Source organism: Canis lupus, chromosome 1, assembly GCF_003254725.2.
Source record: "Canis lupus dingo isolate Sandy chromosome 1, ASM325472v2, whole genome shotgun sequence".
In the NCBI taxonomy this organism is placed as follows: Eukaryota; Metazoa; Chordata; class Mammalia; order Carnivora; family Canidae; genus Canis; species Canis lupus.
In genome coordinates this window covers 25,373,555-25,393,902 of record NC_064243.1, presented here as the reverse complement: position 1 = coordinate 25,393,902, position 20,348 = coordinate 25,373,555, and the positions used below count along the sequence as shown (strand labels likewise).

Sequence of the window (20,348 nt, the reverse complement as noted above, 5' to 3'; positions counted from 1 at the left end):
GGCCCCTGCGGGGTATAGGAGGTGTTGAACCGGAGCGCGGGCTGGGACTTAACTCACTTTCCCTCCACCGAACCCAGGATTACCCCTTTGGATCATCCAACTCCTCCCCCTCTCGGCCTGGCTACACTTGCCGTCTCCCATCAATTCCTCCTTTGGCCGGGGCAGGGGTTCGCTACCCCCGCCCCGCCCCGCCCCGCCCCGCCCGCGCCCTCCCGGAACCCGCGCGCTCGCTCCTTTCCCCGCCGCCCCAGCCCCCTCTTCCCGGCTTCGGCCTCATCCACCCCGCACCGCACTCTTCTCCCGCCCCGGAGCCCAGACCTCGGGGACCAGGGCCGGAGTGCGGAGCCGCAGGTGGACGGGCTGGAAACCCGACGGGGCGAGCGTGCAGCGGAGCGGGCAGCGGAGCGGGTGGGGCCCTCCTCCTCCTCCCCCTCCCCCTCCCCCTCCCCGCGGGCCGAGGGGCGGGCCGAGGGGCGGGCCGAGGGGCGGGGCCAGGCCTCCTGCGCGTCGCCGCCCCCCCCCCCCCCCCCCCCCAGCTGCCTCCTCCTCTCCCAGTCGGCGCGACCCAGGTGCCTGCGGGCAAGAGGCGCCCGAGGATGTGCGGGTGGCCGCTGCTCCTGCTCTGGGGGCTGCTACCCGGCGCGGCGGCGGGGGGCTCGGGTCGAGCCCTCCCGCACCAGACCGTCCTCGACTCCCAGGGCAAGTACTGGCTGAGCTGGGGCCCCCGGGGCGGCCGGCTGGCCTTCCGCCTCGAGGTGCGCACCGCCGGCTACGTGGGCTTCGGCTTCTCGCCCACCGGGGCCATGGCCGCGGCCGACATCGTCGTGGGCGGGGTGGCCCAGGGGCGGCCCTACCTGCAGGTAAGCGCGTCCGCTCCGGGAGCCCGGCCCGGCCCGCCCTCGGGCAGGCGCGTGTGCAGGCGCCCCCGGGGCCGCCGGTGTCCTCTGCGGCGGAGGCTGGAAGCCGTCGTCCCCGCCGCCCCGCGGTCCAGACCCCGCGCGCTCCCCTGGGAGGTCTCCCGCACCCCTGGAGCCCAAGGCTCCCCGCTCCTCCGCCGGCCCCGGGGGTTGCTCCGGGAAGCCGAGCCCCGGGGACGTCGGGCAGCTGTCCGTCTGTCCCCAGCGCCCCACTTCACAGGTCCCCCACATACACATCGCATGGGGGGATGTCGCGCATCCCCATTCATCCCTCATGGGAAAGGAGGACGACCCTTCGGGGACCTAACGCGACGGCCCTCGGGGTTGGAGGGACCTGTGACCTTTGGCACTTGGCCGCCTCGCGGTCTAGGACCGGGATCCCGGAACCTAACCAAATCCTTGCTGCCCTGGAGTCCCCGGCGGAGCTGAGGTCAGCTGCCTCATCTGAGAGATGAATGAAAGGTCCCCAAGAACCGTTTGGGAACTGCTGTTCTGGGAGCCCGCTAGGGTGCCCATTCCGAGATCTGCAAAACTTAGAGTTCCCCAGGCAAAATCCTCTATTAAGTGGAGAAACGTTTCACGCATTTTAATAGCTTACAGTCAATTTGACAGCTGCCGATTCGCTTTAAAGAGTGGAGTAGATACCGTTGCCTGTTCATAGACATCTTTATGAATGGGTGGGGGGAAGGGGGGCGAGAATCGTGAGAAAACCAGAACGATTAGGTGGTTAGACATCTTTGTTTATTTGATCTTGACAACCTTTGGACACTTTTCCACAGTTACATAACATTGTGGTGACTATACTTTGTTATTTAAAGAATTCATCCCAAAATACTGCCCTTTGCTAAAAGTTTCTTCTTCCAAATGAAAACTCCTTGGTGTTATGGCATTGTGTTAAGGTTTTAATGATATTAATATCAATGCACCGGATGGATTTCAAAGTGCCTTTCTCAGTAATTTTATTCCTGACTTGGGAGTTTGATTTCCACAACTTTCTGGCTGAGATGCCATCAATTTTAACCCTAATTCTGGCACTAAGAAAATGACAGTAATAAAAACTTCAAAACCATCCTGTTGTCTGTTTTTTTTTTTTTCATAAACTAATTCTTTCTTCCCAAAATAAGTATTCTACAACTCCAATAAAATTAAGTTTTATGAGGATTTTTGCTTTGTTGAAGTCATTAATGTATAAATTTCCTCCTGCGGCAGCATTTCGGACATCAAATTTGTAAACCAAGAATTTGATTCCAAATACGGGCCTCACTAGCTGAATAACTGAACTCTCTTCTGATAAGGAAGAAGAAAATGCCTTATTTAAGTACATAATGGAGCCAAGTCTTTTTGTTTGTTTTATGTTTGTTCAGGATGGGGAAGGGAATATCCCCAGTTAATTGTCCTTGCATGTTTCATTGAAAGGGACGTAGAAAATCTTACTATGATAATATCACAAAACAGGATATACTTTAAAAGATAACTTGATACCGTTTTTCCCAAAGAGTAGCATTTCTAGAAAGCCCATCCAATTTGATATCAAATGAAAGACTAGCAGTAGAGTCCTGTTTCAACATGCTATAATTGGCCCACTACAAAAACAGACTGTTAAACTACAGAGTGTTTTCATATTGCTGGTGGTTCTTCATAAAAATTGCATAAAAATTAACTAAGTGCCCCTTGGATAGACTTTGAGCCATAGAACTTTTCTTAAAGTAATCAAGGAGTATCTACCAACCGTGAGATAAACCTTAGGAATGGTCATTTTCTCAATATAGTTAATGAGCAAGAAATAGGATTTTTCCTTCCATTTTTATTCCTAAGGAAATAAAATCCTTATTTTTATCCATAAATGATAATTATTTTCTTAGTGGACTGACATCCTTTACTGTTCCCTTTCCTTAATCCTACTCATTCTAGGACATATAAAATACACTAAAAATTAGGCTAGCCAGTCACATAGAAAGAAAATTGATTAAAAAACCTCTTTAACAAAATGAAAGTCACCAAAAATAAAATGTATCAGTTTAGCTGGGTCATCCAGGCTAGGTGATTTTCCAAAACTTGAAATCGAATCTTCTCTCTAGAAACTATTAATTTGAGAGTTTTCCTACAGTGGTGTGATAAGGATATCCTGAGCAACTATACCAAAAGGTGAATAGGGTTCTTAAACAGTGTATGTGATTTAATTAGTAGACTTTGGGTTTCATGTAATTTTACTCCCAGTGAGAAGAAACTTTGCAAGACAAAGCATTGGCTTCTAGGGTATCCAGGCATGGGCAGCCACTGCCTGTGGTTGGAGATGGCATCAGCCTGCATGATAATAACCTATGTTGACATCTGGGTCACCTCTCCTCCCCTCGAAGCTTTTTCTTCATATATTTTACGTCTTCCTTTCTTATTTAACTTATAAAAACTTGGCCTGCAGATATTTTTTCTATTATCCTGACTTCTATTTTTCTGATTATCTTAAACTTTTCTTTTCAATAGATATTAACTCCTGGATATCTGTGTGAGAATAAATTCAAACCAACCAGTAGAGAATTGTTGGTTAGAATAGGTGCCACAAACCCAAGTGCCTGTAGAGGTCAGATAGCAAGTATAAAAGATTGAAGGGCTTGATGCAACACAACAGATCGTAGAGAGGATTAAGGAAAAAAGAGTTTTTGTGACTGAGTTACTGTTATGTGGGAATGCAAATCAGCTATTGGCAGATCTTTTGTTTTTGCTCTTTTTTTGAGAGAAGATGGAAATTTAGATATGTGTAAGTAAAATCTGATTACGAAATACTGGCCACAATTCAAGTTTGTAGAAAGTGCCATGTAGAGCACATGTATACACAAAGTTTTAGTGTGGTAATAGCCCATGGACAGCTTAATCTGGAGCCAAGAGGGAAAAAGCTAAGGTTAGTAAAGAATCAACCCAAATTATGAAAAACAATGAAAGGCAGAGAGGCAGGTCCCATTTCTCTTCAGGCCCAGCTTATTCTGTACCAAGAAACGTCCAGTGTCCAAGGAGACCTTGCCCATTTTTTGGGTAATCTATTGTATACAGAACACCCTAAAACATGGTCACTTTATATAGTGATGCTGAGTTTGCTCACAGATGTGCAACTTGAGAGGGGCTAGTTGAGGACAGATATCTATTTCACTTGATGTCTACTCCAATTTGAATAGTTGGAATCATCAGAAGGCTCCCTCAATCACTTGCCTGACTGGCAGCTCCTGTTGGTTCTTGGCTGGGGATCTCAGCTGGTACTGTGGTGGGAATGTGGCCACTCCATGTTGCCCCTCAGCTTCCCACAGCTGAGTGGCTGGGGCCCAATGGTGAGTCCCAGGTAGGAACTGGAGAGCAGGCTTTTATAACTTAGCCTTTGAGTCATCTTCGTAGTAGTTGCATCTCACTGGATTCAAAAGGGAACGTAGACTCCACCTCAGTGTCACATCATAAGGAGGTCACAGGGGAATGAAATATGTGAGTGTGGCCATCTTTGCAAAATACTTGCTTCCACAGCCATCCCCACTAATTTATCACAGTCTCCTTCCTAGCACCACCTTTGAGTACATACCCACATGCATCTACTCGCTCTTGACACTACTGAGGTCAGGAGGCAATATTTACTTATTCACCTTCTTTCCTTTTACACACACTCTCTCACACCACTCACAAGGAGTTAGTGAACAGTTAGTTCTCCTATTCCATACTCCTCTGTCAATAAAGACTACTGAAGCTCCTACAACCCCATATTTTTCGGTGGTGCCAGTCACTAATTCAGGGTTGGACCCAATGAGAATATCTCCAAAGGGCTGTGTGACATTTGCTTCTAGGCTTGTGGAGTGAAAAATCAAATTCTGATTTCCTTGCCCCAAGGCAATAGGCTTGGCCACCCTTAAAAGTATGAGGGTTTATGGAAATTTGCTCTGCACAATTTGTAACCCACTGACCCAGTCTGAAGGTAGTTCCTCAAATGATATATAACCAGGTCCAATCAAATGGGGAAAGAAAAAGAAAAGTGGTTGCAAAGTGAAGCCTGTCTCAGTATAATCTATCAGATATACTATTGTGGAGAGGCTCTTACTTGGGGTGATGTGACTCCTGGGATGCTGCTGAGGTCATTTCTGCACTGTCTTTCATAGGATTGCCAGGGGTGGGGGTGGGAAGCAGTCTTTCCTCTTGCATTGGCTTTTGAAAACCTCAGTATTTTGTCTCAATGAATTAACTCTCACTTCCCTGATGGATTCATGTCCTCTCCTTGTACTTTGCCCCTTTTTGACACAGTGCAAACCCACCCCCCACCCCAGCCACTTAGCAACTGTGAGTACCCATTTGAAGCAAATAATCCGGGTTGATGAATGCCTAGTTTGTGTGAATTAGAGAAGAGGGCAGCATTGTTGGATGTGCCTGTTGAATTTGCACAAAAATTGATTCACTCATCCTTTGGGGGTAGAAATTGCTAGTGAATGGAGGCTGAAACATATGTCATCATTTGTTACAGCCTTGCTCCTTGGCTGTCTCTAAAACTGAAACATTTCTGTGATGAGAAATAAGTCTTTAGCAGCAGGGTAATTGCCCATAGGCTGTTCACTGAGGAAGTACTTGGAAATTCTGTGATTTGAAATCACAGAAAACAGTGAGCATTCTTTGTGGTAAGGATGTGCTGCTTTTAAGTACACCCCAGCCAACGGCAACAAAAAAATGTTTGGAAAGCAAATTGAAAAGCTGTAAGGGAAAGATGAAGAGAGTGTACAACCCTGACACAGCTCAGCTGGGGCTTTGTTAAGAGATATTTATAAATCTTCAGATTATGCCCCCCCAACCCAATTTCCAGATGACAGAGGGACCTCTCCAAGCTTCGTGCTTTGTGCATTAGTAATAGGGACACATGAGTCAGTGTAATGCTCGGCACACGATGATACTCTTCAGCTGTGTGGTTCTTCCTGGCATGGCAGATGGTTTCACAATGCCAGCCTGAGGAAGCAGGGCCGACCTAAGAGCCAAGGGAACACTGCACCTGGATTGACCAACAAAGTTCAAGACTTCATACAACCAATGACAAATTTCTGGATTCTTGGAAGGGAAGGGAGAGTCTGCTTCAAAGATCATGAATGGTGGCTTGTTGATTCATTTTTTTGTAATAGAGCCCTATTACAGTAAAGTTGCTGGCAGAAGGAATGAATTAATTATATGAATGTTTTTGAAAATGTTTGATCCGTACAAAAAAAAAAAAAAAAAGAGAGAGAGACAAAATTGTGCATGTGGATGCCTCACAACATTTAAATAGAAAGTTGTTTCTCTAGGAAACCTCTTCCTAAGCTATGTCTTTAAAACTTGTTACATTCTAGAGTAGATCAAAAAAAAAAAGTGCTGCTCATAAGGGTAACATATAGCACATAGCAGAGAATTCTGCAAAAATGACTTAAAATGTATTTTAAGTATTTTGTTAACTGTAAAGTTGGAATTATATATCTAGTGTCATATAAATAGTGTATAAATCAGACTTAATTTGCTATTGAGGTCTTTCCTATTCACCTCATGTAGCCAAAAATTATGAGAAAAACTTTGAACAATTATTGCCTTTACAAGTTAAATATTGCTATTTTGTGTATTTACTTACTGCTCTTAAGAGCTCAGAAGTTCAGGGGTGTCCGCCTGGTTCTTCTGAAGAACATGTGACTCTAGATCTTAGGGTTATGAGTTCGAAACCCATGTTGGGTATAGGGATTGCTAAAAAATGAAAAAACTTAAAAAAAAAAAGAAAAAACTCAAGAGTTCAGTTGATTCCTCTCAAGTTTCCTAAGTTTCCCCACACCCCCAATTTTACTGAGTCTTATGTACCTATTAAACAGCTGCTTGAAGCCGTACGGATCAGCAGCCTGGATTCATTTCCTCTGAGTCCCAATTTGCAGTTCTTTCTTCTCCTGCAAGGAAGCAGTAGCTAACATAAAAACATATTCCAATTTTTTCCTTCATAGTGAAAGAACGTGTATAATAAAATATATCTTAAAACAGATTGGTAAAATAAAGTCATAGTATTTATCTTCCTACTTTTGTCCCACTATAAATGTCATTGATATACATTTCTATGATATGATTTTTCATTCCTCGAGTTCTCCGTACATGCCATACACTGTGATAAGTACTTAAAGTGTGGACTCTCACATAATTCTCACAATAGCCCTGTGAAGTCAACGTCTTATTTCTCCCATTTTATGTATATAAACTTAAGCTCCAGGTCACACAGAAAGGGGATCATTTGTGACTCATATGACAGAGTAAAACACTTACCTATGGGCCATGATTGTTGGAATGTCATTTATTCATTAAACCAATATTGATTGAACTTTTATTGAACAGTTCCAAATCTTAGGGACGTAGCATTGAGTCAGATGAAGTCAGTGGTGTCATGGAACTCACATTTTGGTGGGGGATAAACAAATAAATACATAAAGAAAAATACAAGAAAGTGCTGAGAAATAAAATAGAGTGATGTAATAAGGAGAAATCATGTGGCTATTCCAGACAGTATACTTATAATCAAGACCTGAAGGAAAACAAATGTCTCAAGTCTTAAAGGTTGTCTTTGGAGATTAATCATAGTGTTTACAACTCAAAATATTATATACTCTGAAGAAGATTATCTGGCATGTGCATCAAAGAAGTTAGTGACCTTGAACATAGGACTCTACCTACCTGGAAGAAATATAATTAATGTTTTAACAAATGTGTCTGAACCACATGAGCTCTCTTTTCTGTTTCTGTGGCATTGCTACACAGATGTTTAGTAAGCTCAACTAGAGTCTTTCAAGCTTTGATCTAGAGACTTGGTGATTTTATAGAAGTTTCTTTCTTAATTCTAGGTGTGCATGTTTTTCTCTTATACACTGTATTCTTTCTCATCAGCAGCAATATTAGGGAGCTAAAGACCTTGGAGAAGCTAGATCAGCAAAACATCTGTGCCTGCAGAAGATTTCCATCTTTTGGGCAGTTTTTAAACTAAAACTCAGAAATCTCAGTGTGTTAGATAAAACTAGATTGCTGCCCTTTTCCCCCTGCAAAGTTCATGCAATGAAACTCACTCATACAAGGAAACTCATGGTAGATGAAACCATGTAGAAGCTAGACCTCCTAATACTTTGAACATTCAAGTCCCTTTGGACGGGGCCAAGATGGTTTCATGCTTTGGCAGATTGCAGTCAAGTGATGAACAGCAAGGCTAATAGAGAACTGAGAACTTGGAAAAGATACTTCCTATGCCAGAAGTTCCCAAACTTCTCCACTCATTAGCATCAGTTGGGTGTCTTTAAAAAACTTCAGTGTCCAGGTAACCACCCTCTTGACCCCATGCCAATTAAATCTCATACAATCTCAGGGGGTGGACATAGGCACTAATACATTTTAGTTTCCCAGGTGATTCTGATCGGCAGACATGCTTGGGAACTACTGACCTTATGTGTTCAGGCTCTTTGATGGGAGTCAGGTCAACTGAAACTTGGAAGATTTCAGGCATTCGGCATGGCGATGCAAAGGACAATTCTATACAAAGCCATTCAGAGTGGTTTTGAAGTTTGGTATTTGAAGCAAGGGCTATCATATGTTTGGATACTGACAATTGTCTTATCAAATAGAAGAATAAAGTGGATTTTCCTAAAATGGAAATACTTCTGAGATGAGCTTGACAAAGTTATTGATAATTCTAAGTATTTTTTCATATTTACATGTTGAAACAAGAGTAGCAATGGAAGGACTGTGGGTAGTGGTGTATTTCAACATATGCTGAGCCAGAAATCTCTCTCCTCATAGCTATCATTTCTTTTTTTTTTTTTTTTTTTTTATAGCTATCATTTCTATACATCTTTTGTCAGTTGGTTCTAGCTGCTGTATTTCTAGGCAACAGGAATATCTGCCCACACAGAGTCTAAAATTTGTAAGTTATATATGGCTACAGGGCATCAAAGGAACATTAATAAATGAAAGTTCCAGATAATTCTCAGCATGTATTTAAGCCAAGAGAAATGAGAAATGTTCTACTTTAAAATCTTTTATTAGAATTAACAGTAATACAATGGACTTCCTTTGTATTTGGAAAAATTCTCAAGTGTCTTTCTAATTATGTAAATAGATATCTTCTCCTTTCCTCCCTCCATTCCCCAAATTACTAATAAGCACTGAAATGCCCTAAAGCTATCACTGCAGAAGGGAGAAAGAGGAAAAGTAGCGGGAGTGGTAGATAATTAGTATTTTACTAGGGCATGGATGGAACATTTACAAGTTGGTGACTGTCAGCATTGCCACATCTTCCTGAGGTACCAGGAACAACAGTTTCATGTGCTTGGCAGGTCATCAAAAAATGCCTGCAATATAACTTACAAGCAAGAATTTTTGGTGTTTATCCTCGCACTTCTTGCTACCTATTGGATGTGTGGTCCCTGGAAAACTCCTTAGCCTCTCTAAGTGACCGTTAACTTTATGGAGAAGAGACTCTTGATATCTAAAGAATATCTTAATACCTTAAGCAAGGTATATGGCACATTGAAAGTGCTTGAATACAAGAGATTATGATAATCAAGCAATCAGTGAAATGTCAGAATTATCAGGAGATGACATGGAGACAAATATGGTAGCTTTTCAACTTGGAGAAAAGGTGTCAGCTAAATGTAACAATGGGGGATATTGAAAATTTGAGGAAAAACTGTAAGCAATTGGTTTATGAATCCTTTGACATCATTAATGACTAGAGACCAACATGGTTTCAATAAACACAGTGATACTGACAAGACTGCATTTTCTTTTGCATTTGATTTGCTGGACTTGTAGTGGGAGTATTAAATAAATGGTATATCTGAATGACAGTAAAATAACTGGCAAGGCTTCTCATTTCTTGTATGAGGTGGACTACTAAAGTTGAATTAGGCATAATCATAGATATTTAAACATTCAGACCCAAAATATGTTGATAACAGACTGGCTACATTAGACTATGGGATGAGGACTCAAAGACAGTGATATATTCACATAATGAAAGGAAATTAAAAGTTAAAAGTTCACTGAGAATACAAATAGAGTAAACACTTGGTTAAAAAATTGGTTGTGTATATATGAAGTGTGGAAAGTTGAACTTAATGGGAATTCATATGGAAACGTTCTAAATATTAGGTCATTTTAAACTCAGAATATGTGCTGGCTAAACACAGATGCAACATTAGCCTATAAACTCTACTGTTTACATCAAGGGAGGTAATAACAACAGAGTACTCTGTACTAGGCTAATCATATCAGAAGATAAGTTCTAGAATAACATTTTTAAGAGATCTTAAGAGAGGATTACAAACATGACTGAAATCTCTGGAAGTTGGGGTTCCCTGGGTAATGGGAAACAGCTGTCAATGTTTTGCCTAGAGAAAGAATGATTAGAAAGATGTGATCAGGGATCCCTGGGTGGCGCAGCGGTTTGGCGCCTGCCTTTGGCCCAGGGCGCGATCCTGGAGACCCGGGATCGAATCCCATGTCGGGCTCCTGGTGCATGGAGCCTGCTTCTCCCTCTGCCTATGTCTCTGCCTCTCTCTCTCTCTCACTGTGTGCCTATCATAAATAAATAAAAATTAAAAAAAAAAGAAAGATGTGATCATCGTTTTTGAAATAGTGGACAGTACTCCTCAAGAGTACAGGCTCCAGAAGGAAGAAAAAAGACTCAATTAATATGTTAAAGGGTAGAAGATTTTATTTAGCTCAGTATAACAAATGCATTTCTGATAATGAGAGGTCTTAAAATCAAATGCATTGCCTTGTGAAGTTGTAAATTCATGAGCTTTTCACTAAAGTTATTAAATACTGTGTAATCATTTCTTTAAAAATATTTTTGGGAGGGGCACCTGGTTGGCACAGTTGGTTGAGTATCGGACTCTTGGTTTCTGCTCGACTTGTGATCTCAGGGTTGTGAGATCGAGCCCCGCATTGGGCTCTGTGCTCAGTGGGGAATCTGTGTGAGATTCACTCTCACCCCTTCCTTCTGCCACTCCCGAGTTCTTGCTGTCTTTCCCTCAAATAAATAAGTCAATCTTTAAAAAAAAATACTTTTGAAAGAATTCCTCCTTTGGTGGGAGCTAGGATCAGGTGTCCTTCAGGTTGTTTCAGCTTTAGTGTGATGCTGAAAATAACTTTATTCCACATTCATACTTCAGGTTATTCAAGAACTCAGTAGAAGAGAAGATATTGCAACTATACTGGAAACTGTCAATGCTGTTATGCTGTTAACCTGTAAATAAAAGTTGTCCTGTCTCTGTGGACAGGTGCACACTGTACCATTACAGGGGGTGTGAGAATATTTCATCTCCCTACCGTGTGTTTCAGTATATTCAAATTATGTATAGTGAATGTGTATTAGTGAATGTGTATCTGAAATCTGAAAAAGGAAATAAGAAAAAGAATGCTTTGTGACTCGTATATACTCAGAAGGAGAATTTGGAGGGCTTCACGAGAGAAGTGGAGTGTGAAGTTGGTGAGTTTCTGAAACTTGGTCGTGGCACAATTTTGATTTATCTCTTCCCAGTCCACATAGTCCCTGTCCCCCAACCTTCCCACTCCAGGGAAGACTGTCTAGGTATTCACCTCAACTTTAACCTCATTCACCTTCAACCTGTTTCTTTCCCAGCCTTCCCAGTCTCAGTAAATGGCACCTCCTGGTAGCTCCAGTCAAAGCTTAGGAGTCACTCTTTTTTCTGCTCCTTCCTTCACCCCCACATTTGAAACACATCTTTAGGTTCTGTTGGCTCTTCCTCCAAGCTAAATCTAAAACCTGCCCACTTCCCTTTGTTTTACTATTACTCAAGTGCAGACCACCCGGACCACTGCATGACCCCTGTCTCCTTTTTTTTTTTTAAGATTTATTTATTTATGTGAGAGAGAGTGAGTGCTCACACATGCTTGTGCAGTTGTGATCTCGCACAGATCCATGATCTGAGCTGAAACCAAGAGTTAGACACTTAACTGACTGAACCACCTAGGTACCCCGTGACTCCTGTCTTCTGACCACCACTCTTATGCCTCTTGTCATCTTCTACATGGTAGCCACAGTAACACACACACACACACACACACACACACACTCTTTATTCATGTCAATCAGAATATGTCATTTGCTGCTTAAAGCTCAGATGACTTTTATATAGGCTTAGTATTAAATTTGAACTTGTACACTACCCTATAAGGTATCACAAGATCTGGGGCCTCCTTTGATCCCTGGGCACTATATAGTTCAGCCACCCTAGCTTTTATTTGCATCATTGAACTGGATACCTACCTCCGTTCAGGTCTTTTTCAATAGCTTCTCTCTTTTCCTGGAATCAGCTTCCTCTGTACCTCCTCTGGATGGCTCCTCATTGTAGTTTATTTCTCAGAATAAATATCATTGCCTTAGTGCTGGCTTTTCTGATCACTTAACTTGAAGGCTTTGTAGTCACTCTCTATAATCAGTTTTATTCTCTTATAAGTATTTATTATCTAAACATTTTGGTTATATTATTATTAAAATAATTTTTAAATTGTCTGCTCTCCCCTCACTTCAGCTAAACTATAAGTTTGATCATAGTAGGGACTTTGTCTGCTATCCTGTATTGTCATGTGCCCTCAGCCCTACAAGAGTGGCTAGGGAATAATAGTCACTCAATGAAATATGTGTTGGAAGAAAGGTGAGAAGAGGAAAGGAGGGGAGGACACGGGAGGGGAGGGGAGGGGAAGGGAGGAGAGGAGAGGAGAGTAAAGGGAGAGAAAAGAGGAAGAGAAGAGAAGAGAAGAGAAGAGAAGAGAAGAGAAGAGAAGAGAAGGAAGGAAGGAAGGAAGGAAGGAAGGAAGGAAGGAAGGAAGGAAGGAAGGAAGGAAGAAAGGAAGGAAGGAAGGAGTTTTCTCAAAATTTACTTCTTGCATTCAGTGGTAGGTAGTTATCAAATTTTAAAAAATGAAGATGGTGGAATAGGATGAAGGTAATAACATCTTATTTGTATGATAAAATCTGAAATTGATTGTCTTTTTTCCATTGAAGTTTATCATTGACTTTAAGAGTCAAAAATGTTAATTTTACATTTTATCTCTGATAATTCTATAATTACAGCAAAGTATTATATTACTCTACATAAAAACTGAACTGAGATGATTGGCTGTAGGGGAAAATCCAGGATGTGTATTTTCAGAAGGTGGCACTTAAAGAACAGATTGCTTAGGTGGGTCCTGCATTGGAACGCAGACTAACAGCGTTCCTATTTTGGCATTCCAGTAGCTATTTAACAGATCCATCATTACACCTACAGAGTTTCAGTTTTATCTGAAGTGGTTTCTAGAAGGCAAGCCGCTTCTGTTTTGACATTCCACTCCGATTTCTAGGATTAGTGAAGAAATGACTTATTAAAAACAGCTTATGCTGAAATCTGAAGATCCTGTTAATATAGTTTGTTTATACATTATGATTTTGTAGGATCAAAGATTTTCTTTAACGCAAAAATATTGATTATTACACTATCAATGATACTAAACCACCATAACATTTATTATAGAAATTGATACAACAAACAGAAATGTTTGAAGTAACAAGGCTCTTGAGATTCAGAAAAAAGAAAAAAAAACTATAAGCACCTGTTGAATAAAGTGATGGCAGATGGTAACATTTTTCTCAAGGTTCCCCTGCAGCTGTGCTTACATTTTGGTTCTCCAGTCTGAACCGGGTTTATTGAGATCTTTTATTACACCCAGAAGAGTTTTCACTTCTTCCTGCTTAACACAGCACCAAAGTTCTTTTCTGTTGCAGAGATTTTATTCGAGAGAGAGAGGAAAAAAAAGCCTGACAATGAGTAAGAACCAATTTAACTTCTGTGTAATCATGTTTTTTTAAGATGAGGTTGTAGCAATCGTACAGATTATCAAAGCCAGCTTTTTGGATATTAGTTTGAAAGTCACAGGACTCCTGCTTATCTGCCAAGTGATAGATGCCAAATTAGGCTCATGATGACTGACTGCTGTTGCCGCATGGCATTTTGAAATCTCAGTGATCTATTTCATCATTTTTTTCAAAGTAGAGTGTTCAAAAGACAAAATATCCTGTGAGAACATGTTCCATTATTACAACACAAGTGTGGATTAACTTTATTGCTGGAGTCTAATTATCAACTCAGATTTTCAAGGGCAACGGGTAAATATTTTATCTTTAAAAGGTAAAACAGTAATACCTCAATGACAATTCATATTGAAATTGATCTTAATGTAGGTGTTTGAGGTAGAATATGATTGAAATCCACATAAAGCCACTTATATAGGGTAACATTACTTCACATTTCACTTTACAGTACATTAAAAATCAGTAAATGTAAAGAAGAATGACTTCTGCATATCAGCTTTTATATTTACATACTAAAAACATCTTCAAATTTTATTTTTAAACGTTTACAAAATCTCTACAGAATCACAATTCTCTGAATCCTCCTCAACCCTCTTGTCCTCATAAAGTCCATGTTTAATGACACTTAATTGGAGTCTACTGCTATTTCTCAGTATTTTATGTTAATTTGTAATATAGGCAATATACATCATACAATTAGATTTTTATAATGGCTGTGGCATCCAGTCATGACAATGAGAGTGTGATTGTGTTGTGATCAATATTCCTACTTTTGATTTAAAAGTTCTGGAATATCAAGCACCAAAGGGTGATGGCTAAGGAATGGTCTTTACGATGGATACACAGTAGTGCTGTATCTGGATCTATTTGCTAAATGGGACTTGGAGTGGGGGCAAGGGGTGCCACTTGGTTCTAATTGTAAAGGTGAAAATCAGAGAGTAAAAGTGGTCTAGGATATCCTAGGATATCCACCAAAAGTGGTCATAAATATCTTATAAGAATTATACAGTATGGTTTTGTGAATATAGATTTCTAGGTAATATTATTGGTATTTGGGCTCCTAATTGGTCCATGTTTTATTTTCAATTTCATTCTGCAGTTCTTTTTTATTTCCCAAGAAAATAATAGTACAAAAAACAAAAAACAAAAAACAAACAAACAAAAAAAGAAAATAATAGTACAAAATAAAGGTTTCATGTAATTATCCACTCAAATAACATTTATCCCTTTGTCAAACTGTCAGGAAACCTCTAGACTCACTGAGCATATCGTTTTAGGTTTAGCCGATTTGCATGAAGGATTTTTTTAAAATTTATTTATTCATGAAAGACAGACAGGGAGGTGGGCAGAGGCAGAAGCAGATTCCCCTCAGAGCAGGGAGCCTGATGTGGGGCTCAATCCCAGGACCCTGGGATCAGGGCCTGAGCCGAAGGCAGACACTTAACTGAGTAACCCAGGTGCCCTGCATGAAAGATTTTCAAGACTGTTCTTTGAGTGATCTGCTTTTTTTTTTTTTTTCATGTCTTTTTTCCTCCCTCCCTTCCTTCTTTTCTTCCTACTAGCAGGAATAGTTGAATGATAGGAAATTTGAGACCCAGATTTATTTATTTATTTTTGCCTTTTTCTCTCCTTGCCTCACTTAATTGTGCTTTTAAGGTTTGCCAATGTGACATTTTTTTAGTTGTAAAATATTGACACAATTAAGACTTTTTGATTATGGTTCATTTATTTTCTCAATACAAGTTGAAGGAAGAAAGAAGGTGCTACTGGGGAGTATTTCCCTTCAAGTTAAACAGTTCCCATACCACTAAGTTGTGAATATTGGATGATGAGTTCTTATTTTTATTTCCAAAATTATCCCCTTATTTAGAATTAACAAAAGGAAAGGCAGGATCCTCCTTTTAAAACTATGCATACTTAATAAACATCTGCAATATGCAAGTCACTCAGGATATAAATTCACATTAGAAAACCTTCTGAAACACGGTTTCTCTCTCTTAGATCTGGGGGTATTTTTTGTGTTTTTTTGGGGGGGCCTATTTCTTTAAAATAGGTAGGGAATGCCCTCTTAGTATAAAAGGATTTCAAAGAGCCTGTTGCATGCATAAACCTTTTTTGAGTAAATGCTGATGTCAGTTTCATAAGATTCATGTCCATTTAGGGGCTAAAAGGTCATAACAATGTTCCTAGATTTCAGTGCCAGATGGCAGATCATGCGGACTCAAACCCATGCTAGCAACTGGTTAAACACATTCCATACTGATCTTAACCATATGTAAATATAATTGAGAACAATTGAGAAAATAATCTGTCACCCTCTTTTTGTTCCGTTTATAGTACAATTATATTAAAGGTACAAATGTATAACTGGATTGATAAGATTAGCTTTCTATTTCCAGACAATTTCCACATGGTTGAGAAGATAATTCTATGTCTAGAACATATTGCAGGCTACATGGGAATGAAAAAGAGAAATAAGGATCCTAAGAGGGAATGATCACTTCCAGTTGGAATAATCAAAGAAAGCTTCGTTGAGGAGATAGAATCATGAGTCTTGAAGAGAAGGAAGTGTTTCAATGGAGTTAAGTTTCAGTGGGTGGAGTCAGTGGAAAGGATTTCTCAGTGGGGGGGAAGAGAACAAGGGGGATAGAGAAGAGTGTGAACAAAAGCAAAGAGGTGGGAAAAGGCACCTGGATAACTATTTGGATCTGGAAATGGATCTGGAATGGATCCATTCCAAATGGAATCCCAATGGATCTGGAAACATATTTGCAAGACTAGGATAATTGTTCTACTCTTCAACCTGATTGCTTTTTGTGTTGTATTCCTTTTGTTTGCAAAAATTGTGATTACTTGAATTGTGTAGTGAAATGTGAACTCAGTATAAAGGCATAGTTTATCTGACCCTTGTTGTCTATAGACATTGTTATTTCATCTACATATTGAAAATCCATGTAGTGGGAAAATCACAATATGACAAGAATATTTCATTTAAATTGTTTTCACAATATGTATACAATGGAATATTACTCAGCCATTAGAAATGACAAATACCCACTATTTGCTTCGATGTGGAGGGACCTGGAGGATATTATGCTGAGTGAAATAAGTCAATTGGAAAAGGACAAATATTATATGGCTCATTCATTTGGGGAATATAAAAATTAGTGAAAGGGAATAAAGGGAAAGGAGAGAAAATGAGTGAAAATATCAGTGAGGGTGACAAAACATGAGAGACTCCTAAATCTGGGAAATGAACAAGGGGTAGTAGAAGGGGAAGTGGGCAGGGGGTTGGGGTGACTAGGTGATGGGCACTGAGGGGGGCACTTGGTGGGATGAACACTGGGTGTTATGCTATATGTTGGCAAATTGAACTCCAATAAAAAAAATTTAAAAAAATAAGTTGTTTTCACAGTTACAACTCATTCTCAGAATAATTTTTTTGATAGCCCCCAACTTTAGCAGTAGAAAAAGTAAGAAAAGTAAGAAAAGCAAAACAAACAAAAACTATAGATATTCTCTGTAGACAGAAAAAATATAAACTAACCCATACTTTTTCAGCAGTGACTGCTACGGTGTTTAACAGTGAAGAAGGATACAGATGTGAGTCAGACTGTCTGGCTTTGAATACTGGCTTTTCTACTTACCAGCTGTGTGATCCTGGGCAAGATGCTTAACCTTCTTATTGCTTTAGTATTTTCGTCTGTGAAATAGGAAAATAGTTTTATCTCACAGACCTGATGTGAAGGTGGAAGTGAGTTAATGTGTGTGCATATATTAATACATGCTTAAACTGGGCCTGGTGCATGGGATGTACTCAGTGAGTTGTAATTGTCACTGGGTGAAAAAAGTTAGTTAGGCTCTGTGTATCACCAATAATGGATTTGAGCAAATATCTGGATGTCAAATTTACACACATTCTTGATAGCTACCTTAAAATGGTATTAGGAACAAAAATGCCAAATGCCATCCATTTGAGTATGACATTTACAATTTAAGGTTTTTTTCTTGTGTTCGTTTTCTCTTTCTTTCTTTTCTTTCTTTCTTTCTTTCTTTCTTTCTTTCTTTCTTTCTTTCTTTCTTTCTTTCCTTTGCTAAGCATGGCAATCCTTTCTTCAAATGTAATTTTAATGTTAGTAAAAATAATTGTAATAATGTTTCAGCATGCATTTTCTAAATCAGTCATTTGTGGCTTTTTAAAAATAAAATATCATAATGTATGGAAAGACCGGTATAATTAAGACAAATTTTGTATCTTCTATAAGTGATGAAAATTAGCACCATGAGTTTTGTAATATATTTGTAATATATTAGTAAGGGCCAAGTGGTAAATGGTAGGCAAATGGTAAAATGGTAAAAATGGTAAAATCTAAGAAAATGGTAAATGGTATAGGGAAATATTTCGGATAAAAACCAAACTACGTTGCAAGAGGGGAAAGGAAATTAACATTACATGGGCACCAACCATTGTAGGCAATTTCCCCCCAATTACTGTTTCATTTCTTTATCTTTCAAAGTTCATAAAATAGGTATATATTTTAAAATACATAAAATAGGTATTCCCATTTTACTGTTAGACAAAATAAAAGCTCACAGAGTTTGACTTCAACAATTCTCCAAGGATATTTAGGGGTAGAGCTAGGGGTCAGGTCCTAAGTCATTTGATTTCAAAGCGCATGACCTCTCCATTGCATTTGTTTGCATCCCAGAAGCGATCTGTATACCAGTGATCAAGTTTAGTACAAAAATCATGGCTGATCCATAAAAAAAATTTCTCCAGGTTTTCAATATCCTGTAATTCATCTAGTTCCATTTCTTTCCATACTTTTCCATTGCATTTCATTTTAATAAGCATTTGCTATTAAAGCACATACTGAAATGACCTATAACCTCAGGTTAACCTATAACCTCTTTGCTTTTAGGTTTGAGGAAGAGAAGCTCTACCTGGTGTAACAATGAAAAAAGTGCCTACCTTGGGGTTGGTTCTATCTTTGTTACAAAGGAGTCCATTCACTTTGGGGCAAGCTATTTCACAGTTTTGAAGTTCCTCTTTTCATTTGTATAATGAAGGAAAAGTAACAGATGATCTTGAATGTTTGTTTACTTCATTTCTTTTGATGCTCTATGATACTGTAATCCATACCACACTTTCCCGAAGGGCCAGAAATTCAAATATGAACTACTTTCATAGGGGACTGATTTCCTAGTTGGGATATTCCCCGATACTTGAAAATTCCCAGGACTTTAAAAATGACTGTAGATACAGGATTTTGTAAATAAACAGAATCAGTGGTTTTTTTTTTTAAAGGTACTATAAATATTCTTAATCTAAATTCTTTTCACTCTGAATTTGCGATATCCTAATTTTTCTTTTCCTTATTTTCCTCAGGATTATTTTACAAATGCAAACAGAGAGTTGAAAAAAGATACTCAGCAAGATTACCACCTGGAATATGCCATGGAAAATAGTACCCACACAATAATTGAATTTACCAGAGAACTGCATACATGTGACATAAATGACAAGAGTATAACGGTAAGGAGTCTACAAGAGGATGCATACGTGAACAAATTGTACATTTACAGTTGTGAAACATTTCATAGAATAAAAGGAACAAATATTTAAAAATAACCTTTGAAAACAAAGTCACACAGTGTTTTAGAATATCTTTGAAATCTTTTTAGAAGCCACAGAAAATCTAAGACTACACATTTCAATAAAGGCAATTTTTGTGTGAATCTAGAATTTTGAAAGGCCATTTAAAGTGAGTATGATTTTATCTGTAAGGTTTCTAGCTTTTTCTCTATAAAGTTTGAGTATACACAATAGATAAAGGTTGGAAAAAATGTATTTACACAAGAAGGAATTAGATACTGAATATCAGGATATAATTCATCTGATTTGTGACTGGTTCATTTTTGTAAATTTCTAAAATTGAGATGAATAGTAGATTTATTAAAATTGCGGGGATCCCTGGGTGGCGCAGCGGTTTGGCGCCTGCCTTTGGCCCAGGGCGCGATCCTGGAGACCCGGGATCGAATCCCACGTCGGGCTCCCAGTGCATGGAGCCTGCTTCTCCCTCTGCCTGTGTCTCTGTCTCTGTCTCTCTCTCTCTCTCTGTGACTATCATAAATTAAAAAAAAAAAAAAAAAATTAAAATTGCCTACTGATATGTTATACAAGATTTCTTATTGTCAGACTTCATGCAAACATTAATATCTTTATACATATGGAAATTAAATATTTAGACAGTAGATAATTCATGTGGTATTTTGCAAGTGTCCATGAATTTCTTGGATTGATTTCATTTTTTTATAGATCAATCAAATTATCTTTTTTATTTGATAAATTAAAGTTTTAAAAATGGGAATGTAAAAATCTGAAGCTGAATTGATCTGAAGCTGTTTTGATAAACATTCAGCGTAAAGATTAAAAGAGGAAGGGAAAAAACACATGCAAAGACATGGATCACTTTTTATGTAATATACAGTGCAATTATACTTTAATTGGAAAAATAATTATAGTCTTTTGACTTATTAAGAAAGAATATAGCTTTTAA

General features: G+C 39.3%; 1 protein-coding gene across 1 annotated transcript in view; it reads left to right on the top strand.

Moving 5' to 3' along the window:
- The first annotated feature begins 556 nt into the window (after positions 1-556).
- The window catches only part of MOXD1 (monooxygenase DBH like 1), a 95,869-nt gene continuing 76,077 nt past the window's right edge, over positions 557-20,348 (top strand). The window contains exons 1-2 of the mRNA XM_035705349.2: positions 557-860; positions 19,178-19,324. Of these exons, the coding sequence (XP_035561242.1) occupies positions 597-860; positions 19,178-19,324 (411 nt within the window). The 5' untranslated portion in view covers positions 557-596. The remainder of the gene's footprint in view (positions 861-19,177; positions 19,325-20,348) is intronic.